Source organism: Artibeus jamaicensis, unplaced genomic scaffold (genome assembly GCF_021234435.1).
Source record: "Artibeus jamaicensis isolate MK-2021 breed Jamaican fruit bat unplaced genomic scaffold, CSHL_Jam_final contig_233, whole genome shotgun sequence".
NCBI lineage: Eukaryota > Metazoa > Chordata > Mammalia > Chiroptera > Phyllostomidae > Artibeus > Artibeus jamaicensis.
In genome coordinates this window covers 51466319-51487267 of record NW_026521486.1, presented here as the reverse complement: position 1 = coordinate 51487267, position 20949 = coordinate 51466319, and the positions used below count along the sequence as shown (strand labels likewise).

Sequence of the window (20949 nt, the reverse complement as noted above, 5' to 3'; positions counted from 1 at the left end):
TGGTGGACAATGGGGTGTTGGGAACATTGGCTGATGGGAGAAAATAGACCGAGGGCAAGGAGAGAAAGAGAAACACTGGAATACGAGTGTGGGAGAAGTGGGCACCAGGGGTCCACAGTGGGCTACAGTGATAGAAGGGCTGTGGGGCAAGGATGAGGTGGGGGCACAGCTTGAATGAACTGTTAGAAACCCCAGGATCGTAGTGGGGCCATGGGAGTCTGGAAGTATGGCAGAGGGGCAAGTGTGCAAAGGTGGGAACTGGCCGGACACCTGGGAGGTGGGTGGAAGGGGACTGGCCATTCGAAATTACGTGGTGGGGGTGGGGAGCAAAAGTTATAGGAACCCACACCGTGGGTGCTCTTGGGAACAGCGGCCAGAGAGCAGGACAGCCTGCCACCACCATCCGCCACCTCATTCAGGCCAGCCTGCCCTCCATTCTTCACCTTTCCCACAGCCTGCCCCTCACTCCATTCCCACCCAGTGCAGTATCAACCAGTGGGTTATTGGGGTTCACCAGGCTGTCCTGTGCCCAGGGGTGTCCGGCTGACCGGTCTGGGTGTTTCTGCCTGCCTGTTCCAGGACCTTCACTACACAGGTCTGTCTGCCCACCCACCATAGCCCTTACCCAGGCCCCGCCCACCCCAGCCCTCCTAGCCCAGCCTTCCTTCCTAGAGGGAGGAAGACGAACTCTTTTCTTCAGCAACCCACACCCTCCTGGCTCTGAGTTTCGCAACAACCATCTCATTCTTTCCTAAAACAAGGGCTCTGGGCAGTGACTAAGTTTAAATTCTGGGCCTCCGAGCAAGAATGTCAGGGCTCCCTGAACTTTTAGGTAAATACAAAATAAAAGAACCTCATTCCCAGCACCACCCTCCACGCCTACCCTGGGACTCCAACACCACATGTGGGGAGTAGGGTCTTCCAGCAGCCCTGAGACGCCAGTGCAGATTGGATGGGTAGGGAGGACAGTGGTTGTGGGGGTAGGAGAGGCAGCTCTCCTCCACTCTGCGGAGGCTCTGTGACCTCCTGCCCCAAACTCTGACCCCAGGGTGCAGAGCTCTGTCTTGTCCCCAAACCCTATCACTTTATTTTGCCCTGCACACCATTCTGGCAAGGGCTTTTCCCTCGGGCTCCAGATCCTTGCTCCTGAATAAGACAGAAAGGCATGTCGGAAGTTGGGATCTGGATGAGATGGCTGTGCTCCCTGCAGGATCCCAGTGCAGCTTTTAAAATATTTTTGTGCTCCTCCTTTATGGGTTATATTGCAGAAAAACTCCTCAATATTCTGCTAGCCTCTCATATCCACCATTCTCTTCTCATTACTCCTTTCTCAACCTCTCCCCTCCCCCTCCCACACTGCTGCCACCATCACCACCCCTACAGATTTCCCGTTTAATGCTCCCTCCTGCCCACATTGGTCTAAACTGGGTTGCACAATCCAGTAGCACCCTGCCCCCCAGCGCTGCACTTCCTCTCTCCCCATCCCTCTAGCAGGGAAGTCCAGAGCTGCATGCTGTCAGTGCTGACGTCTAACCAGGCTCTTTCTTGCAGACTGAGACTCATGAATTTTGTTTCTCTTCCCTTTGAGATGCCCTCCACCTTGGCATCCAGAGCAGGGATCTGGAGCACCTAGTGGGTACTCAAGATGGAGTGTGGGCCAAGGTGCAAATCCCTTGGAATCAGTCTGGCCTCTGTGTGAGAGTTTGATGAAAGCTTCTGCTGGGGCTGTGAAGAGGCTAGGCAGCTTGGGTTGCTGTAACAGTGAAAAATTGTAATGGTGGGAAATTGTAACCCACCCCACCATTCTTTTCACACTGTTTCTGTAAGCGCTGACTCTCACTAATATGTAGCTTATAAACAGCATGTTTGTATAAGAATCCTAGGAAATAACTTCAAAAAATACAGACCCAGACCTTCAGGCATCCCAGCTCTGCGAGATTCGCTGACCTTCAACTATGGATCCAGGATGATGTGAAACCAGGATGACTAAACCAGGATGATGCACACCTGACCATCGCCTGTCTTATTGGAATGGACTGTGCTCGCCTGCATGTAGGGAACTTTTCAACCCCCTTCCTGGTCTCTTTGTTCTGTTTCCCTTTCCCTCCTTAAAAAAAACCTCCGCCTCCACTGAGAGGTGGAGATGGGTTTTGTGACACGAGTCTCCCATCTTCCTAGGAGCTGGGCTTCGAGATGTGAGTCCCCATCTTCCAGGTGGCCGGCACCTGACAACAAACCACTTTCCTTTACATCGGCACCTGCCTCTCAATTATTGGCTTTTGTAGAGGCAGGCGGCCGGACCTGCTTTCAGTTACACTGCTACTCAGGCTTTTCCATAAATAAACTCTGCCTGGACTTCCTCCTCTTCTTGAATGTTATATTCTGTTCTCCTCATTCCTTATGCTCTGCATCTCTCACATCCAGCCCCTCCCTCCAAATCCATAGCAGCGCCAGGTGCTGATTTCCTTTTAAGAACAAGGATGTAAAGAAGGGGGCCTGCCTGCCTGGACCCTTTTGATCTTGAGTTTAAAGAAAGACAAGTGATGGCATGGTCCATAGACAAAAAGAAACAAACAAACAAAACCCCAGAGAGGAACATGGGTGACCACATCATGACATGGACTAAGTTTGGTGTGGGCCTGATGGGAACTGCTGTGATAACCTCAGCCAGTCTCCAGCCTCCATTTCCACCATCTAGCCCATGTATAGCCTCCCAGCTGGTCCTGCTGAGGTGCAGTCCTGCTTGTGTGACTCTTTCTTCCTTAAAGTCCTTCGGTGGTACTGCATGTCCCCCAGCTCCCCACCTGTCCCACAGAGCCCATGCTTCTGTCTGGCACTCATGGCCCTGTGGACGATGACCCTGTAAGCACACCGACTTCAAAGACCTGACTGGATCACCTTCCCCAGAAGCCCTGGCAGTTTCCCATCTCTGGGTCTGAACGGAAAGGGAAGTGAAGGTGGAGCATTATTACTGCTCAGAGGTAATTTCTTCCCTCGACTCCAAGCTTTCAAGCTCACATTAATTAAATCCTTCCAACACTCTGGAATTCTAGTCTCTTCCCCCACCTGCTTGGCCAGCTGTCGGCCTTCCGCTGAATTCATCCACATTATTTTGTTGCTATCGCCATTTTATGTTTTTGTGTGTCTTATTTTTCCGGTTAGAATGTGAGTGCTTTGAGATCAGGAACCCCACACCTTCTTCACGTCTGGGCCCTCAGCTTCCAATCCCCATGCTTGGAATTGATATAAGTAAAGGTTAGTGTTTTGGGTGGGAGCAGAGGCTGTCTTGGGGAAGGGCATAGAGTCGAAGGGAGAGCATTTAAACTCTTCAAGGTTCATCAGTGTTCTGTATTTCGGAGGAGCTCAGACCGCCCTAGGGGGGCTTTTGGCCCTTTCACTCCTTCAGCCTCTCCTACCTTTTGTTTCTTCCTCCTGCTCTCAGAGTCTACAGGCCCATAGTATGTTCAGGGAACCGGGAAACCAGGCCCTAGGATAAGTCAAAGAGGGATTCCTGGAGGACAGGCTTTTACAATAGAATTTGGGAGAAGAGATAAATATGGTTGAAGAGAGGGGAAGGTGGATGGAGTCTCGGTGGGAAAGCACATCTTTGTGTAACATACGAAGGTAAAGGGCCAGGGGAACAAGGTAGTGTGTATGTGTGTGTGTGGGCAGGATGTATATTTTGCCTAAATTCCCAGTGGTTTCCTGGGGATGGGAAGTGTCCTGGGAACAGGAAGGAGGGATTATAGAGGAGCACTAGTACACTTCTGGGAGTAATGGTATCTATCTTGATTGTGGTGACATTTTCATGGATATACACAAAACTTATCAAATTGTATGCTTTAAATATGTATGGCTTATTGTGTGTCAATTATACCTCAATAAAGATGTTTAATCAAATATATTTCCTTATCAAGCACAAATTATCAATAGGTTCTGAGAATGCCAACAGACTATGGATTCACCAAAAAGGCCAGCCCCACACTTGGAACCTGAAGATGAGGAAATCCTGAGTAGAATCGCCGACCGTCAACACTTCAAAAATACCACCTTCTAAAAAAAAAAAAGAAAAAAAATAAATACCACCTTCTGCCATCTCTATATCAGACCTTAGCCAGATGGATAGTTTCTGGAGGAATCCAAAACCCAGTGTGGCACAGACACAACTCTGGGAGCTGCCCTGGCTGGTCACTCTCTAGCTGCCTTTGGGAAGAGCTGAGTTGACACTTGGAGTCTTTTCATGGTTCAGGAAGAGGAGGTAGAAGAGAAGAAATGAAGGAGACAGGAGCTGGAGGTGAGTTGGGGAGAGTAACTCTCCAGAACCATGTAATCGGGCTGGAAGGGAGCTAAGCGAACACATGCTTCAATAATCCTTTTTTGATAAGAACAAGATCTTGAACTTTCAGTCACAGAATTGGGGCTCTAGCCTATGTTTCTCAATTTCCCATTTACACCTATCTCCATCACCTACTTCCAGTATGCCAAGTGGTCACTGTTTATGATATAAGAGATGATGGCTTTCATTTCATTCAACATTTGTGGAGCACCTATTTATGGAAAGAATAAGATAAATCCCAGAGTGTGAAGTAGCTTACAGGTTAGCAAGAGATACATCTACTACAAAGAGGTAATTTTAAAAGTATGATTGTAATAAGTGCTATAAATGAAGTGCAAATAACTTAGTATGAGAATACAGAGGAAGGAGAAAGCCCTTCTAATTGGAAAAGGGGTTCAGTGATGGGAGAAAGTCGCGGAAGTCGCCCCCAGAATGACAATAAACACCCTTCAGTAGGTATTCAACCTAACTTTTGTTTTGTTTTTAATAAGGGAGAGAGAGGAGAGGTGGGAAGGGGAGGGGAGGGGAGAGAGGAGAGGAGAGAGAGGTGAAAGAATAGATCGGTTGCCTCCTGCACGTGCCCCCACCACAGATCGAACGCGCAACCCAGGAACGTGTTTCTGGCAGGAGGGTAACCAGCCACCTTTCAGTGCACAGGAGGACGCTCCAACCAACTGAGCCACTCTGGCCAGGGCTCAACCTAACTTTAAGTTACACCAAACCCCTTTCTTCCTGAACCGTTTCATGCCACTGTGCTTTTTGCTCCTGGAAAGCAATGTCCCAAAGCCAAAGGTTACATGAAATGGAGCTCGGGGGACTATAACGCATTAATAGTGTAGCTCAGGGAAATTTAAAGCACGTGGTTACTTTAAGCCCATGAACTATGGAGGCCAGCCTCAGGCTCTTCATTTGCAAAAAAGTAAGATTTATTTCCTAACGCTGTTGAGCGTATTAAAAAGGACAGCCCCACAAAGCTTTTACCATCACGTCTGCCGCAGACTAGCGTTCAGGAAACACGCAGTCTTTGTTGGGGAGCTACCACCTTCTCCACCTGCCCCTCCCAACGCTGGAGCCACTCCTTTAACGCCCAGTCAGCGCCCAGACCGCCCAGCCGCGTGCACGCTGCCACGTCGCCACCTCCCTACCTCCCACCCCTACTACACTGGGGTTTACCAAACCCGACCGAAAGCTAGGTACCCGTTTCACCGGACCGCGCCCGGTCCAGTCTGCACCCTCTTATTGGCTCTTACAAGTGCCCGTCGTCCTAGACCGTTTCGGATTAGGAGAGGGTGATGATGGAGGCGGGCCTTCGGGAGCGTAGGAAGGGCGGGGACCCGGATGTGTGTGGTGGCGGCGGCCGAAGAGCTAGAGTGCGAGCTGAGAGGCCTATGGATGAGGAGGACGCGGCGGCCCCGGTAGGCGGGGATCAGGGGCGGGGTCCCAGAGATCTCGGGTCTCCCCGGAGCCTGAAGCGCGAGGCCGGGGTCTTGGGCGAAGGCTTCGGGGTTATGGGCGGCGTTTTGCACTCTAGTCTAGAGGCTCACCCCGCTAGGACCCCCGGCCGGGTGCCGGGATTGGGGAGACCGTGCGTTGTTACACTGACAGGCCGGCTGTGTTGCCCCTGCGTCTCTTCTGAGTGACCAGGCCGTGCCCAGAGTGGAGGAGGGGGCTGGTGCGGCCCCCACTTGCCCGATGCCATGGCTGTGGGCTTCTGGGCAAGCAGATACCCCTAGGTCTGGGACACCTGTATCTACCTTGGATCGAGCCCCGGCCACGTGGTGGCCGGTTTGGGATTGAATTCAGCCCCGCTAAGGTTTATTAAAGCACCTACTGTGTGCAAAGTACTGTCAGGCCTTGATGGAACTGCTGTCTCAGGTTTTGGGGGACAGGAAGAGAAAAGTACCTCGCCTTTTTTCTCACTTTCAGCTCCCAGGAAAAATTCATTCATTCATATGTTAGCACCACTGGTGGTTCAAAAACCCAGGTCGTTCTACTCTCCATCTTCACTTCTGCCATCTTAATGGATGGCATTTCTCCTCTCTACTGGTGCGACAACCTTGTAATTGTTCACCACTCTCTCCTCTCTTATGGTCAGTTCTCCAACCAACAGCCTGAATGATCTTCAAGACCTGACAAACCTTAAGTTCATGTCATTTCCTTGCTTAAAACCCTCCACAGGTTTCCCATCACACTTGAAATAAAATACAGACTCCTCACTGTGGTCTATAGGCCTTAATCTGGCCTCTGCCTTCCTCTCATTCTCTTGTGTTATCTCTCACATTCCTGATACACCAGCCACGCTGGCCTTTTCACTTCTCTACCAGGCCAGGTACCTTCTACCCCAGGACCTGTGTCCTGGCTGTCCCCTGTACCTGGAATGCTCTTTTTTTGACTTGTCACATGTTTGGCTCCTCATCTTAACTCAAATGGCACCTTTTCAGAGACGCTTTCTTTACATAGAGTTCACCCCATATTCTTTTTCACCTCACTCTGATTTTTCCCTCAGCTGTCAAACATGATTCTGTTTATTGTCTGTCATGCCTCCTTACACTAGAATGGAAGCCCTATTAGAACAGGCATCCAGTCCATCTTGTTCACGGCATGTCCCTAGCACCTAGAACCATGAATCTTTGTTGAATGAAAGGTTGAGGATGGAGATCAGTCCTCCTGACCTTGTTGAGGTCAATCTGGGCACCTGCTTCAAGTCCAGTGCTCGTACTACATTCCTGGTAAAACAGGTTGAGATGCTTTGCTAAGGGCTGGCCCTGCTTCCTCTTCAGTCCCTTTCTCCCCCCCTGCAGGTTTGTTCTCATGAACAAGATGGATGACCTCAATCTGCACTATCGGTTTCTGAACTGGCGCCGGCGGATCCGAGAGATTCGGGAGGTTCGGGCTTTTCGGTATCAGGAGAGATTCAAGCACATTCTTGTAGATGGAGACACTTTGAGGTGAGTTGAGGAGAGTTTTTCTACATTTTCCTTTTTGGGCCAGAACTTAGAGATGGAAAAGGGCATTTTAATTTTTTTAATCCTTACCCAACATTATTATTGATTATAGGGAGAGAGGAAGGAAAAGAGAGAAACATTGATTTGTTGTCTCTTGTATGTGCTCTGATTGGGGATTGAACTTGCAACCTTTTCGGTGTATGGGGCAATGCTCTAGCCAACTGAGCCACTTGGCCAAGGCAAAAAAGGGCTTTTTTAGAGGCAGAGGACTGTCTGTACTGCACTGGGAGGGAAACGCTGGTGACCATGGAGGCCTTTCTGAGTGGAGCAGTACACTGCTTACCCTCGCCTGCGTCTCTGGGTCACTATCCTGGTCTGCACTGAAAGCAATCATGTGAGAGATGGGAGGCTCCCAGGGGTCTCAGGAGACGCCAGGTGCCATTGAGAGGACTCCAGTGGGCTTGTGGGGTCTCCTTCTGCCTGCGTCTCAGGGGTTGCTTTAGGTGAGGAGTGGCCATTTCAAAGGCAGTGGATTTCCTGTCTGGGGAAGGACAGTTATCTAGTGCATTCCACTCACCACCTTATAACCCTTTGGATTGTGTGTTTGTGTTTATTTTCTCTCTTTTTCCTGGCTTAAACCCCTTCCCTGATTCCTTCTGAGTCTAACTCTCTCACAAAGTCACTGAAGGGGGGGAAGGAAATCATGCTATTTAGCCTGGAAACGAGAAAGCTGAGGAGTGGGGACTGAATAACTGTCTTCCAATCTATGAAGGGCTTTGGTACAGAGGATAGAGACCAGCCGTTCTCCAGCTCCACTGAGGACAGAGCCAGAGGAAAAGGGCCGAAGCAGCAGCATGAGGGATTGAGGTTAGACAGGGTTGTGAGACCCCCTAAGAGGCAACTAAGGGAGGCTCTGCTTTCTTTTCCCCCTGGAAATGAAGAAACCAGGCCTGCATTGGTCTGGTCTGGGTTGGATCCTGATTGGAGGCAGCGGGAGGAATGGGTGACTTCAAGTATCTTATGTTGTCTGTGCAGCTGTCCTGAAGTGTGGCCTAGTGGCTTCTCCTCTGTACTGACCTTCATAGGGTGGGGGTTGGAGATGAGGCCCTTCCCCCAACTTCTGGGCTAGGCTGCTAATGGAATTTCCCACTCATTTCTTCAGTTACCATGGAAACTCCGGAGAAGTTGGCTGCTATGTTGCTTCTCGACCCTTGACCAAGGACAGCAATTATTTTGAGGTGGGCAGAGCAGGGGTGAGGTCATTAAGCTCCAAAGACCTTTTCTTTTTTTTACTACATTCACTATCTGGGCCTTTTATTTTCCATCAGTGTACTGCTGCCCTGTTGGCTGGGGAAGGGCACAGAATAGCACGGTGTCTAATCTGAGCGATAGATGCCCTGGAGTCCTGTCACGCTCTCCCGCCTCTTATCTAAGTAGATCTTGACCCATATCCCAGACTTTGATCCATGTCCTCTCCCACTCCCTAACCCAAGCCCAGCATCTACGGCATCTCCCATCCATTAATTGAAAATTATTTTCTAAGTAATCACAGTAAAGTAGGCCCCACTCTCCCAGTCCTCCCTCCGAGTGCCCTCTCTTTTTCTCTGATGCCCATGTCTGTTGTCTCTTTGAGCCTCAGCCCCCTTCAGTGGGAGGACTAACTCCCCTTCCCTGCACCCCAGCAGTTCCCATTTCCCTTCTATACTAATTGTGCCCTGGTCTCCTCCTTCCAGGTGTCTATTGTGGACAGCGGTGTCCGAGGCACCATTGCCGTGGGGCTGGTCCCTCAGTACTACAGTTTGGATCACCAGCCTGGCTGGCTGCCTGACTCTGTAGCCTACCATGCTGATGATGGCAAGTGAGTGCGCTCTCTGGAACCTGACCCCCTTCCCGTAGATTCAGGGGGCTTAAATATGAAGGGCTACCTTAGAGCGGCTTTTGCCATTCCTTCACCTGTCTTGGGGTATTTTCATAGACTTTTCTGGTCAGACAGGAAGTTAGCTTCTCGGCCGTCCCTGGAGGTTTGCAGACTTAGAGGGAAGGGTGGGACTTAAGTCAGGACATAGGTGGACGCCGTCGCAGAGTGCCTGGGAGCAGTGAGATGAGGCCTCAGCTCCTGGCACTGGGGAGAAGGTGGGAGGCTCAGCTCAGGTCCTGTGTCTGTGCTACTTGGTCTACAGGCTATACAATGGCCGAGCCAAGGGTCGCCAGTTCGGATCGAAGTGCAACTCTGGGGACCGGATTGGCTGTGGCATTGAGCCCGTGTCCTTTGATGTGCAGACGGCTCAGATCTTCTTCACCAAAAATGGAAAGCGGGTGAGTGGGAAATCCCAAGTTGGTGTTAAGCAGTTGGAAGGTGTTTAAGAATTTGTGGGAGTAATTAGAAAGAGTCCGCTGGCTGGGGCTTGCCCAGGGACCCACAGGCTCAGTTCCCGTCTCCTTCAGTCCAGCCTCAGGTTCTCCTACCTGTAGGAGAAGTTTCCTACCTGTAGGAGAAGACACTTCCCCTGCCCAGGGGAAGCTGGGACATTACCCAGACGACAGATGCAGCGGGGCGGTTAGTGCAGTGGAGAATGAGCAGAAATTGGAGGTTCAGAGAGAGACCAGTAGTAGTGAAGAGATGGGATGAGAGCACATAGCAGAGAGAGCCATCCAGCGCCGTCTCCCACCTTTGGAAAATCGCTTCCTCAGGCCTTGGCTGAGAGGTTGGACTCGCTCAGCACCTAGGCCTCAGCACTTGCTGCTTCAGGACACACTCACTCATACCAAAAGTATTTGGCAGCAAGTTGAGAGACTTGTGTTTGCCTTCTAGCTCTGTGGATGCTTTACTCATCCAGGAGTACTTTGCAGGCTTAACATTTTTTCTGTCTGTCAGCATGTGTGATAGCCATTTTTTGCATCATTTCAAGAGTACCCTGTGAGAGTTAGATGAACTAAAAGTGAGCTGATGGCAGCCCCCTACCCCCTCATTGCAGGTGGGCTCCACCATCATGCCCATGTCCCCGGATGGGCTGTTCCCGGCAGTGGGCATGCACTCCCTGGGGGAGGAGGTACGGCTGCACCTCAATGCCGAACTGGGCCGTGAGGACGACAGTGTCATGATGGTGGACAGTTATGAGGATGAATGGGGCCGGCTGCACGATGTCCGAGTCTGTGGAACTGTAAGTAAGGGGCAGTGGTTGGGGGCAGGCAGGGGGGACTGCGTAGGACACCTGTGGGCCACATAAACATGTCTGAATTGCTTAGAATTGGGAGTGAGGACACTGTCTTTTGTAGGGTTTTAGGAAATGGGGATTTTGGCAGGGTAGCCTGAGGTCTCGACAAGATTCCTTCTATCTATCTATCTACGTATCTATTTATTTATTTGTTTGTTTGTTTATAGAGAGAGGGGAAGGAGATAGAGAGGGAGAGAAACATCGGTGTGTGAGATAACAGTAGTTGGTTGACTCTCGCACACACCTAGTTGGGGACCTGGCTGCAACCCTGGTCAGGACCGGCACTCAAACTGGCAGTCTTCGGTTCACAGGCTGGTGCTCAATACACAGAGCAACACCAGCCAGGGCTTGATATGATTCTTTAGTCTATTTTCTCCTTAGCGTTGATTTGCTTTCTTCCCATGCCCTTCATCAGAGACCTTTACTCTTGGAACATGTAGTAGTTCTCCTTTGCCTTCTTTGGTCCCTTCGGCATCGGGTGTCCTCTGCTGCCCTGGGGCTGTTGGGAAGCAGGATGCCCGGATCTCCCTTTGGGTTTGATCTCAGCTTAGCTGGCCCAGACTTTCCACTCACTATGCTGGGGGACAGGTGTGTTCACAAGTCCCACCCGTGTGGGAAGGTTCTCGGAGGGTATTTTTGAGTGAGGGTCAAGGTCAATCTCTTCCGTCTCCCCCTACATTATAGAGGATGAGAATAGAGGTGCAGGGAGATCAGTGAGAACCCTTAACCCTCCAAAGCTTGTTTTTTATACATCTTCTTGTTATACCTTCTTTATTAGTCTTTCCTTGGATTTTAAAGATGTTATTTATTTATTTTCAGAGAGAGGGGAAGGGGGGGAGAAAGAGAGGGAGAGAAACATCAATGTGTGGTTGCCTCTCGTGCAACCCCTCCTGGGGACCTGGCCCGGAACCCAGGCCTGTGCCCAGACTGGGAACTGAACTGAGACCCTTTGGTTTGCAAGGCGGCACGTGATCCGCTGAGCCACCCCAGCCAGGGCTCTTTCCCTGGATTTTAAACTTTCTCAGGTAGTGTATGGACCTTGAGAGAAGGAAATTCTTCATATCCATCCTCTGGACCTCATGCTGGGTTTGGAGTGAGTGGAGGCTGAGTCAGGGGTCTGGGTCTGACCTCTAGTGAACTGCTCGGGCCTCCCACCTCGAATTGTCCTTCTGTTGCCCTCTTGTACCCGACTCAACCTTTTCTCCACCCCCTGGCCTTCTTGCCCCAAACTAAGCTGTTTTCAACTCAGGCTTTGATAGCAAAACAGAAGCAGTGGGGGGTGGGAGTGGATTATGAGCGAGGCCCCCACCCTGTCCCTACTTCTGGAGTTTAAGGTGAGTCAGACTCAAGGAAACTGGCAGAAGTGTGCTGTCCCACTGCTCCTGACACTCTGCACCCCTCCTGACACTAGGGTCCGAGGGCCGCAGCGGCTATGCGTCAGGAGGCCTCTGATGCCCACTCTTTGACTCTTAACTCTTCCTTTCCTTTTTCCCTCCTATGATCATTTTGGCACTATTATTTTGACAACAGAGTTGAACTTGGGGCTGAGCCAGGGCGATGTTCCAGCTCTCGTCCCTGACCTCTCCTCAGGAGTGTTTTCTTGGCACCCTTTCCCTGCCTGGACCTGTCCCCACTTTGCTCCCCGCTCCTCCCAGGCAGTCTTTTCTAACTGATGCAGAGTCCTGCAGACATTCATAAATAGCCTTCGTTCCTCTCTGCCCTCCTCACGATTCCCTCAGGCCACGTATTGAAGGTTTTTTTTTCTTTCTTAGACATAAGCTGTCGAGTTTGGTTTTTCTCTCAGACCCTCACTCCAGCCTGTGACAGCCTGTGACGCTGCTCCCTGAGCACTGGCTCCTCTGAGGCAGACTCGGGCATGCGCCGCCTGGGGGACATGTGCCTCTCTCTGTCCTAGGCCTGCCAGCTGTCCCATCTTTCAGATGAGAGTGACTGACCCACTTTCTTCCATCCCTTTGGCCCCCTTCCCCCCTTGCCTCTTGCTCTCCTCCCTTCTGCGGTCACGCCCGGAGTTCCGATCCGGCCATCGGCACCGTGCCCGCGCCTCCAGTTTCTGTGTCCGGCACAGTGTTTCTCCTCTTTGCCCCTCCTGTGGTTTTTCTTCCCTTCCTCTGTGGGGAGCCTCACCTGGGACCTCAGACCTTCGCTGTGTTCAGGCCTCTTTCTCCTGCCTTGGGTGACATTCCCAGGAGAGCACCCTAAATGTTTGGGAGATGCCTTTGGTGCCATGCAGTCCAGGGCTTCCCAGTGCAAAGGCTGTGGGCATTTTAGGTGAGAAAGTCCCTTGATGGGCAGGATGCTTAGCATCCAGCTTCTAGACATAGGGTGCTGGTACCCCTCCCCTGTCACTGTGGCAGCCACACATTCCCGAATATCATAGTGGGCCGTTGATAAGAAAAACAGTCCCAGAGAAGTTAAGAGACTCGTTCAAATGTCAAAAGGTGATTTAGTGGCAAAACTAAGCCCAGATATTTTTTGACTCCCCACCCCCTGCTTCCCACTGTCTAATATGTGCTGTTGTCTTCTCCCCAAGCCTGCTGTCCTCTAGCCAGCCTCTCCCCTCCTCCTGCCTCTTCTTCTCAGATGAATCTGTAATTTCTGGGCTTCAATTCCCACTTCCTTAGGATTCTCCTGTCTACTTTCTACAGCCGAGGCCCTCCCTAGCTCGTTTTATTTGGCTGCCTTGGAATTCTTTTACTCCTAGCCCGTTTTCTCAGTTTGAATTCTCAGTCACCTTTTCTTCTCCCTTCTCACCAGTTCGTCCCATAAAGAAGAGCACAAACTCAATTCCTGACCCTTTTTTCTCTCCAACATTCATTTAAAAATATTTCAAACATCTTGCACTGGGTGTGTAGCTCAGTGGGTTGGGCATTGTCCTGCAAACTGAAGGGTCACTGGTTCGAAGGGTCGCTGGTTCGATTCCCAGTCAGGGCATGTGCCTGGTTTGCAGGCTCAGTCCCTAGCTGCGGGTGTGCAAGAAGCAACCAGTCGATGTTTCTCTCCCTCTTTCCCTGCCACCCTTCTCTTCTCTCTAAAAATAAATAAATAAAATATTTTAGAAAATTCAAACGTAACAGAAAAGTTGAAAAGATAATAGAGCGAACACTCGTATACTCTCTACTTAGATTCAACAGTTGTTAATTGGTAGTCATGTTTGCTTAATCTGGGTATCTCTATGTCGTCAGACCTGGCTCTTTCTTGAGTGGAATTCTTCCCCTGCTTCCTGGGGCCTGGGTTTCTCCCCCGAAAGAGTTCCCCTCCCCGGAGCTCTGAGGGTGTCCAAGTATTGCTGCTGTGTTGCTCAGAGATGGGAGTGTTGCCCCCCACCTCATCCCTGCCCTCAGGCTTTGTGCAGTGAGGTAATGGGTGGAGGGTGGGGGACATCAGTAAAGCTGGGGGATTAGGCTCATTCTGCCTTTGTTTCCTGTTCATAGCTCCTCTGACAGCTCCTTAGAGACGGGGCAACAGCCTCGGTACACAAAGCGGGGTGAATGAGGCCTCGCCCTCCCAGGGGTCCTTCACAGACCCCACCCAGGAGGAGACCTGTGTTGGGGCCTGAGCGGCTCTCGGTGGGGAGCACGTTCTGGGTTCCTGTCTCTGTCGCTCCGAGGCCCTCGGGGCACTGAGCCTCCCCAGCTCCTGTCAAGAGGGATTAGAGTCTGTGCTGATGAGAGGAGGAGCAGGGACGCCCGCAGGGACGCAGGAGCTGAGAAGGTGGCACCGGTACAGCGCGAGGGGGCGTGCACTCCGCAGCCTCCTCTCTGTGGCGCTGAGTCCACCTGTTTGGCCTCTCAAGGCTCTGGTTGTGTTCGGAGGGACACAGGAGAGGCAGGGGGGCTTGAGAGTCCCGAGGAAGAGGTTCCCCACGCCGCCACCAGCGATGTGGAGGAATGTTCCTGCGGGTCGGGCATGATTCGAAGAGACACACTAGTTGGTCGGTTGGGGTGGAGTCAGCTGGGGAGTGGCCATCTGTCCCAAGGAAACAGTACTTAGTTCTGGGACCCTAAAGGTCCATTCCAGTGGGACGTAAAGGCCCAAATGAAAGATCATTTCCTGATTTGGGATCAGTGTTTCCAGTCTGTTGTAGCTTTGGGGGGACTTAAAATTTAGGAGGCACTAATATGTTGGCCCTGGTCCATTATAACCCCCATTTCTGATTTAGGGAAAGGCAGAAACGTGTATTGATCATGTAGTGGGTGGGTGTCAGGCTACGCACTTGACACTTTGTTTAGTCTTCTCCCCTGTTTTTGGAGATGCAGGTGGTAGTATCTTGATTTTACTGATGAAAAAACTGAGACTTAAAGAAATAAAAGTCACTTGCTCAAGGCTAGTGGCTAGTAAGTAAGGAGCCCAGTCTGTTTGACTTCTCTTTCAAACTAAGAGGCATCTGAGGCACAGATGCTGAGGACCAGCATCAGGCTCCTAGCAACGGAGACTCTAGGGAGTTAACCCACCATCTCCTCTAGGTCCCTACTAGCCTTTGTCTGAGGAGGGGAGGAGTGGAGTCAAGCAAGGATCTGTCAGGGAGGCCAGACTTCCCCCCCTCTGCGCCTCTAAGTGCTCTGAGAAGGCTCTGGAAGGCTTGGGGGAACTTTGCCCAGGAGCAGGACAGTGGACCCAAGAGGAACAGATGAATCAAGGTGGCTTCTGTCCTGAGGGGCCGGTGGTTTCTCCCTTGGAAAGGGCACATTGTGCAGGGATCTAGGCTTGCGGGCCACCAGCAGTCTGTTTGAACCGCTCCAAGGAGTGGGGAGTGGGTTTTGAAGTCCCAAGTTGGTGTGCTTAATTTCCTTGGCCTTTAACTTGAAGAAGCACCCCACCCGGTCCACAGACGCCACCGCAGTGCTCCCGTTCTTAGGGCTGCGGCAGAGGGAATGGTTGGGCGGGTTTTTCCCAGGGATCAGGGTCTGGATCCGCTCTCTTGGCTCTGAAGGTAGAGAACACTATGTTTCCTATGCTGAGGCCAATTGGATGGAGCGGTCGAGAGCAGCTGTGGGGCCCCCCACCCAGTGGGGAGGAGGGGCTGGGGGCTGCTTGGACTGGGTGGGGTAGCAGCTCATTAGTGTGCATTGAGCCGCATCCCTTCCAGCCTGTGGGGAGAGATTCAGAGGAGGAACCCAGGCCAGGCAGAGAACACTCAGAGGACCATAAACAGAATTCAAACAGTGTGGGCCTTAATTAGTATCCAGAAATTCAGAAGGTGATGCAGGGGACCTCTCTCTGATGAGTCAAAGCAGTGTGATATATGGAGAAGATGGGGCTAGGAGTGTAAATAGAAAAGCTGGTGTTAACCAAGATGTGTAAGACTCTGGCTGTAGGAATGAGTCAGCCTGGCTGTGAGTTTAGGTGGTCTCCTGTACATCTCTGGCTTTTACCCTGACCAGCCCCCACCCTGCCACGCTCTGCCTCCATTTCTCTTTGGAGAGGAAAGGAAGGTGGACTTGAGATGGCAGGGCTTTGGGAATCCAGAGCTGAGATGGGGACTGAGTCCCTTTATTTACTGTCTGAAGGGGGTGGTAAGGATGCAGGACATGCTTCTGCTGAAGACAGAGGTTTCCACACTGGTGTCGGTGAACAGAAGTCCTCGCCTGTTCTGGCAGGAGCTCTGTGGGGGGTGAGAGGCCAGCATCTCAAGGCTTGCCAGGGAGAAGTGAAGGAGGTCCTAGGGAGTGTATATTCTTCAGGGCTGGAAGGGTGGGAAGGTAGAAGAGAGTCTTAAGGGGTAATTGGGCTAATTAAAAGGGGATTAAGGAATCCCAGGTGATGCTGAAAGGTGGGGTGAAGAGGGGATAGAGTTGAGTCACGGGCTCATTATTACCATGACAACTGATAAATAAACCCTCCCAGACTGGGGGGTTCTGCCCCATCATGCCCAGGTAGGAGCATTGTGGGACTGAAGAGCCTTAAGAGCCCGTCAGTCATCTCCCCTCGCTTCCCCTCTTTCTACTTTAACTTGAAAGAGCCGCAGGGGCTGGCAGTGGCAAAACCTGCCTTCCTAGCTTGGTCCTGCGTGCTCCCCTCCCCCACATTGTATGAAGGAGTAGAGCTGGTCCTTCTGGGTTCCTTGGCTCCTCTCAGCAGCCCCCTGACCCCAGCTATGAACAGCTCTGTCCAAAGCCAAGTACAACAAAGACCTTGAGAAATTGTTTCAGGTCCATCCCAGGCTGAATTGGCTTCTGAGCTTGTCTCCCCTCCCCCAAACATCTGGAGTTGGCACCTAACCTGCCCCCATTAGGCCCCCTCTGGAAGCTGTCAAGTTCCCTTTAGCCTAGTCTTCACTCCCCTTTTTCTCTTGCTCAGGCTCCCTGGGTGTACCTTTCCCAGCAGCGTTCCTCAGGGAAGTGCCGGTGTAGCCTGGGGACCCTTAGTGTGGTTCCCAGCACTCAGCCCTTTGGATTGCTATGCTGCTCTCTGTCTCCCCTGAAACTGGGTTTGCCTACTGGCTATGCCTCAGTAGGCAGGTGGGTGCCGTATTCAGCAAGGGGTCCAGCCCTCTTGTTCGTGCTGCCCCCTTTGCTCCTGACTCACTCCCCATTCTCCCAGGTCTGTCCGAAACGTGGAGGCCCACATTGTACCTCAGCCAGGGTTTTTTTGTCAGGAACAGGAAATTGGTCCCCAGACTGCACTGGGACCAGGTTTCCAGGGTGGGTTTCAGCCTGCCTCTTTCTCCCTCTTCCTCTCCCCTCTTCCTCTTCCCCCACAGCTGCTGGAATACTTGGGCAAAGGAAAGAGCATTGTTGATGTAGGGCTGGCCCAGGCCCGGCACCCCCTGAGCACTCGTAGCCACTACTTCGAGGTGGAGATTGTAGACCCTGGAGAGAAATGCTACATCGCCTTGGGGCTGGCCCGGAAGGTGGGCACAACTGTTTTTGCCTGTGGAGCTGCTCACTTGGGGGCTATTGGGTGGGTCAGGGGGGCCAGGCTACAAAGGGAGGGCCTTGGCCTGAGACAGGACATGGTCGTGTGGGTCTGCTGTGTGAGGGTGCCAACCCAACTGACCTGAGACAGTGTCCTGACTGCACCACATGTACTGTGCCCAAGATATGGGGCACGTGCAGCCTGCTGCCCTGGCCAGGAAAGCCAGGAACCCCTTCACTTCCCCTGCAACCTCAAGTGCCTGAAGCGGGTGAGGCTGCAGGGGAAGTGCCAGAAGTGGTGAGCAGAGGTGGTGAGCAGCTGTCTGGGTTGTAGTCTATTTCAGAAGGCTGAAGGTTCAATGCCACTGTCTCCTCTTCTCTTTTGTGCGTTGTACCATAGATCTCCGTTTTTCTCCCTTGTGCAGGATTACCCCAAGAACAGGCACCCTGGCTGGAGCAGAGGGTCTGTGGCTTATCATGCAGGTGAGCAGAGGCTGTCCTGGTGAAGCTACGGTTGTGGGGATGTAGAAACGTGGACATCAAGCTTCCTGACCCTCTCAAGTGGCATGTCCTCCAGCATTTTGGCTGGACAGACTTTCCCCTGCTGATACCTCCTTTCCTTCCAAAGCTGCTTTCTCCTCATCTGTGTTTTTCTTCCAAGCCCAAAAGCCAGGGGAGGGTGGGGGATCTGGGCCCAAACTGGACATTCCAGGCCTCTGAGTTGGCTCCCTTTGCACCCTTCCTGCAGATTCTGCATTTTCTTTTTTTTTTGGTCAGCTTGATTTCTTTTGGTGCTTTCTTTAGAAAGAACAAACCCTGAGTTCCTGATCCCACCTCTTCCCTCCAATCCCTGTCCCCTCTCCCTTCTGTGACCAGCTTCCTGAGAAGTCTCCCCTTTAGCCCCTGGAATGCCCACATTGTCTCTGTCATTTTTTGTTTTTACAGATTTTATTTATTTACTTTTAGAGAGAGAGGAAGGCAAGGAGAAACAGAGGGAAAGAAACATCAGTGTGTGGTTGCCTCTCAAGCGCCCCCTACTGGGGACCTGGCCCACAACCCAGGCATGTGCCCTGACTGGGGATCGAACTGGAGACCCCTTGGTTCATAGGCTGGTGCTCAATCCACTGAGCTACACCAGCCAGGGTGCTCTCTCTCTCTCTTTCTCTTTTTTAATCTAGTGCCCTCTTTCCACTTCTGTCTCTACCTCTATCTTTTGCCTACCTCCTCCCTTCCTCTGGGCCAGAGAGGGAGGCAGAGAAATGTCACCTTCAAGCCGGGGCTGCTCTCGGGGGTGCGGTGTCAGCCCCTCCTTTACTGGTGTTCTCCCCCCCTCCCCCAACAGATGATGGGAAGATCTTCCATGGCAGTGGTGTGGGAGACCCCTTTGGGCCACGCTGTTACAAAGGCGACATTATGGGCTGTGGAATCATGTTTCCCCGGGACTACATTCTGGACAGTGAGGGTGAGTGGGATGGGGTGGCCGACCAGGCTGGCCGGACAGAGGGCGGGGGCAGTACCACAGGAGCTCAGGTGTCCTGGCTTCCTAGGTGACAGTGATGACAGTTGTGACACAGTGATCCTGTCCCCGACTGCCCGAGCTGTCCGGAACGTCCGGAATGTTATGTACCTGCACCAGGAAGGGGAAGAAGAAGAGGAGGAAGAGGAAGAGGAAGACGATGGAGAAGAGATAGAGCAGGAGCACGAGGGCAAGAAGGTGGTGGTGAGTGCGGAAGGTTTGGGGTTGGACTGGGCCTCTTGGGTCTGGGCAGGGCTGGTATTAGTGGGAACAGAAAGTAGAACCAGGGTAGGGAAGCCAGGAAGGCCTGGTGCTGATATGGGTGTGTTCTGTGCTGAGGTATTGGGAGGGCTGAGTTGGAGACTGAGGGGGCGGGGCGGGAGACTGGTTTCCAGCCTTAGGATGCCCTCTTGTGGTCACTTCTTGCATCACCCCAAGTCTCTGCAAGAGTTGCTGAGAGTAGAGTGGACAGGGTTCAGGCCTGTGTGGCTCCAGCATCCTCGAATGGGCCAAACTGCCTGCTCCACTTTTCTTTCCACCTCCACCCCAGGTTTTCTTTACTCGGAATGGCAAGATCATCGGGAAGAAGGATGCTGTTGTACCCTCCGGGGGCTTCTTTCCCACCATTGGAATGCTGAGCTGTGGGGAGAAAGTCAAAGTGGACCTGCACCCCTTGAGTGGCTAGGGACTTCTGTACACTGGCTTCCTCTCCCTCTTTACAGGACCAGGTACCCAGTTCCTGACTCCCCCTGAGGATTTGTTTGCCTGGCAGGTCCCAAGGGTACACAGTCACTGTGCCCCTACCAGGTCAGGCCCCCGCCCAGCCTTTCTCTACCCATGTTTCTGACCTGGCGCCGCTCTTACCATCAGTCCCTGGGTCTTAGTTCCTTCTTGGACAGGAGCAGACCCAAAGAACAGTGTTGTTGCATCAGTGGATCCCGCTTGCTTTGGCCAGTGGGCTCCACATCCCCCTTTCCCCACTGGCCCATGTGAGCGGAGGGAAATGAGCGCCCTGTCTAGGCTGCTGTTTGGGCCTGAGGCTTCTCAGAGGGTAGAGACGAGACAGCTCCCTGCCTCCCCAATTTACTGCAGTCTTTCTCCTTGCATCTTCTCTTTTTTTGTTTCTGGTCCTCATGTGAACCAGTTGCTGCTGTCATCCCCCCCAGCTGGGCTAGGGGGGCTCTCGGGCCCTCTCTCTTCCCACTGACTGCATCCCAAGAAGACTGCTCTAGGGCTTCTGTTCTGTCTCCTGAGTGCAGGCTTGCTCCCTCACCACCTGGTCAGGCACCAGAGTTCCAGAGACAGAGTCTTCAGCTCCCCCAGCTGGACACACATAAATGGGTGCCCACTACTTGTTTAACGGCATAGAGAGGGGCTGTCACGGGGGGCCAGAGACTGAGGCCTTTGTTCCTATGTCCTCCTTGCCGTCCTTGGTCTACCAGTGGCGCCCTTGTGTCTAGGTCCCTGGGATGTAGGCTGAGACTCCAGAGCATGTGTCTGCTGTAGAAGGGAGGGCAGGACCCCTGAGCCCTCACTGAGTACCCAGAAGGCAGCTGGGCCCCTCACTCCCCTTTCCGACCCTGCTTGCTGCCCATGCCAGTCGTCCGCTTTGCTTCAGTGTTTGATTCTAGCACTTACATGTGTCTTCCCCCTGCAAGCCCTTTTGTTGCCTACCCCGTTGACCTCTGACCCCCACCCCCCACCCCTCGTACAGTGACTTCTCCTGGGAGAAAGTGGGGACAGGAGCGGTTGGCCTCAGTTTGCACAGAGTGGGCAGGGCTTTGGGGGAAGGAGGGGCAGCTGCTGTGCTGCTGGGGCCTCCCCATGGGCCACCCCCCCCAGGCCCTGCACTATGATGTATGAATTGTATGTACAGACAGAGATGTTTATACAGCCAATAAAGACGGAGTTTCCATATTTATCAGCATGGCCAGGACACGGGAGTTCTTTCCAGTACATGGGGCTGGGGACAGGGCTGGAGCTGAGGGTGGCCGAGGGCAGCTTGCTCACCGGGACATGTGGACCACTGTGAGGCCAAGGATGGGGACCACGCATGTTCCAT

General features: G+C 52.4%; 1 protein-coding gene across 3 annotated transcripts; it reads left to right on the top strand.

The window, feature by feature from the left end:
• Window positions 1–5644: 5644 nt before the first annotated feature.
• On the top strand, window positions 5645–20814 carry SPRYD3 (SPRY domain containing 3). 3 transcript variants are annotated; one of them, XM_037137526.2, is made up of 11 exons: window positions 5645–5751; window positions 7138–7284; window positions 8444–8519; window positions 9015–9139; window positions 9462–9597; window positions 10257–10442; window positions 17218–17367; window positions 17797–17854; window positions 18714–18833; window positions 18919–19091; window positions 19438–20814. In XM_037137526.2, the coding sequence occupies exons 1-11, from the start codon at window positions 5675–5677 to the stop codon at window positions 19570–19572; spliced, it is 1383 nt and encodes a 460-aa protein (XP_036993421.2). In that variant the 5' UTR covers window positions 5645–5674; the 3' UTR covers window positions 19573–20814. The 3 variants fall into 3 exon arrangements, with proteins under 3 accessions (XP_036993421.2, XP_036993420.2, XP_036993422.2); XM_037137525.2 differs by having other exon boundaries at window positions 5647–5751; window positions 7117–7284; XM_037137527.2 differs by lacking the exon at window positions 17218–17367 and having other exon boundaries at window positions 5647–5751; window positions 7117–7284.
• Window positions 20815–20949: the final 135 nt, after the last annotated feature.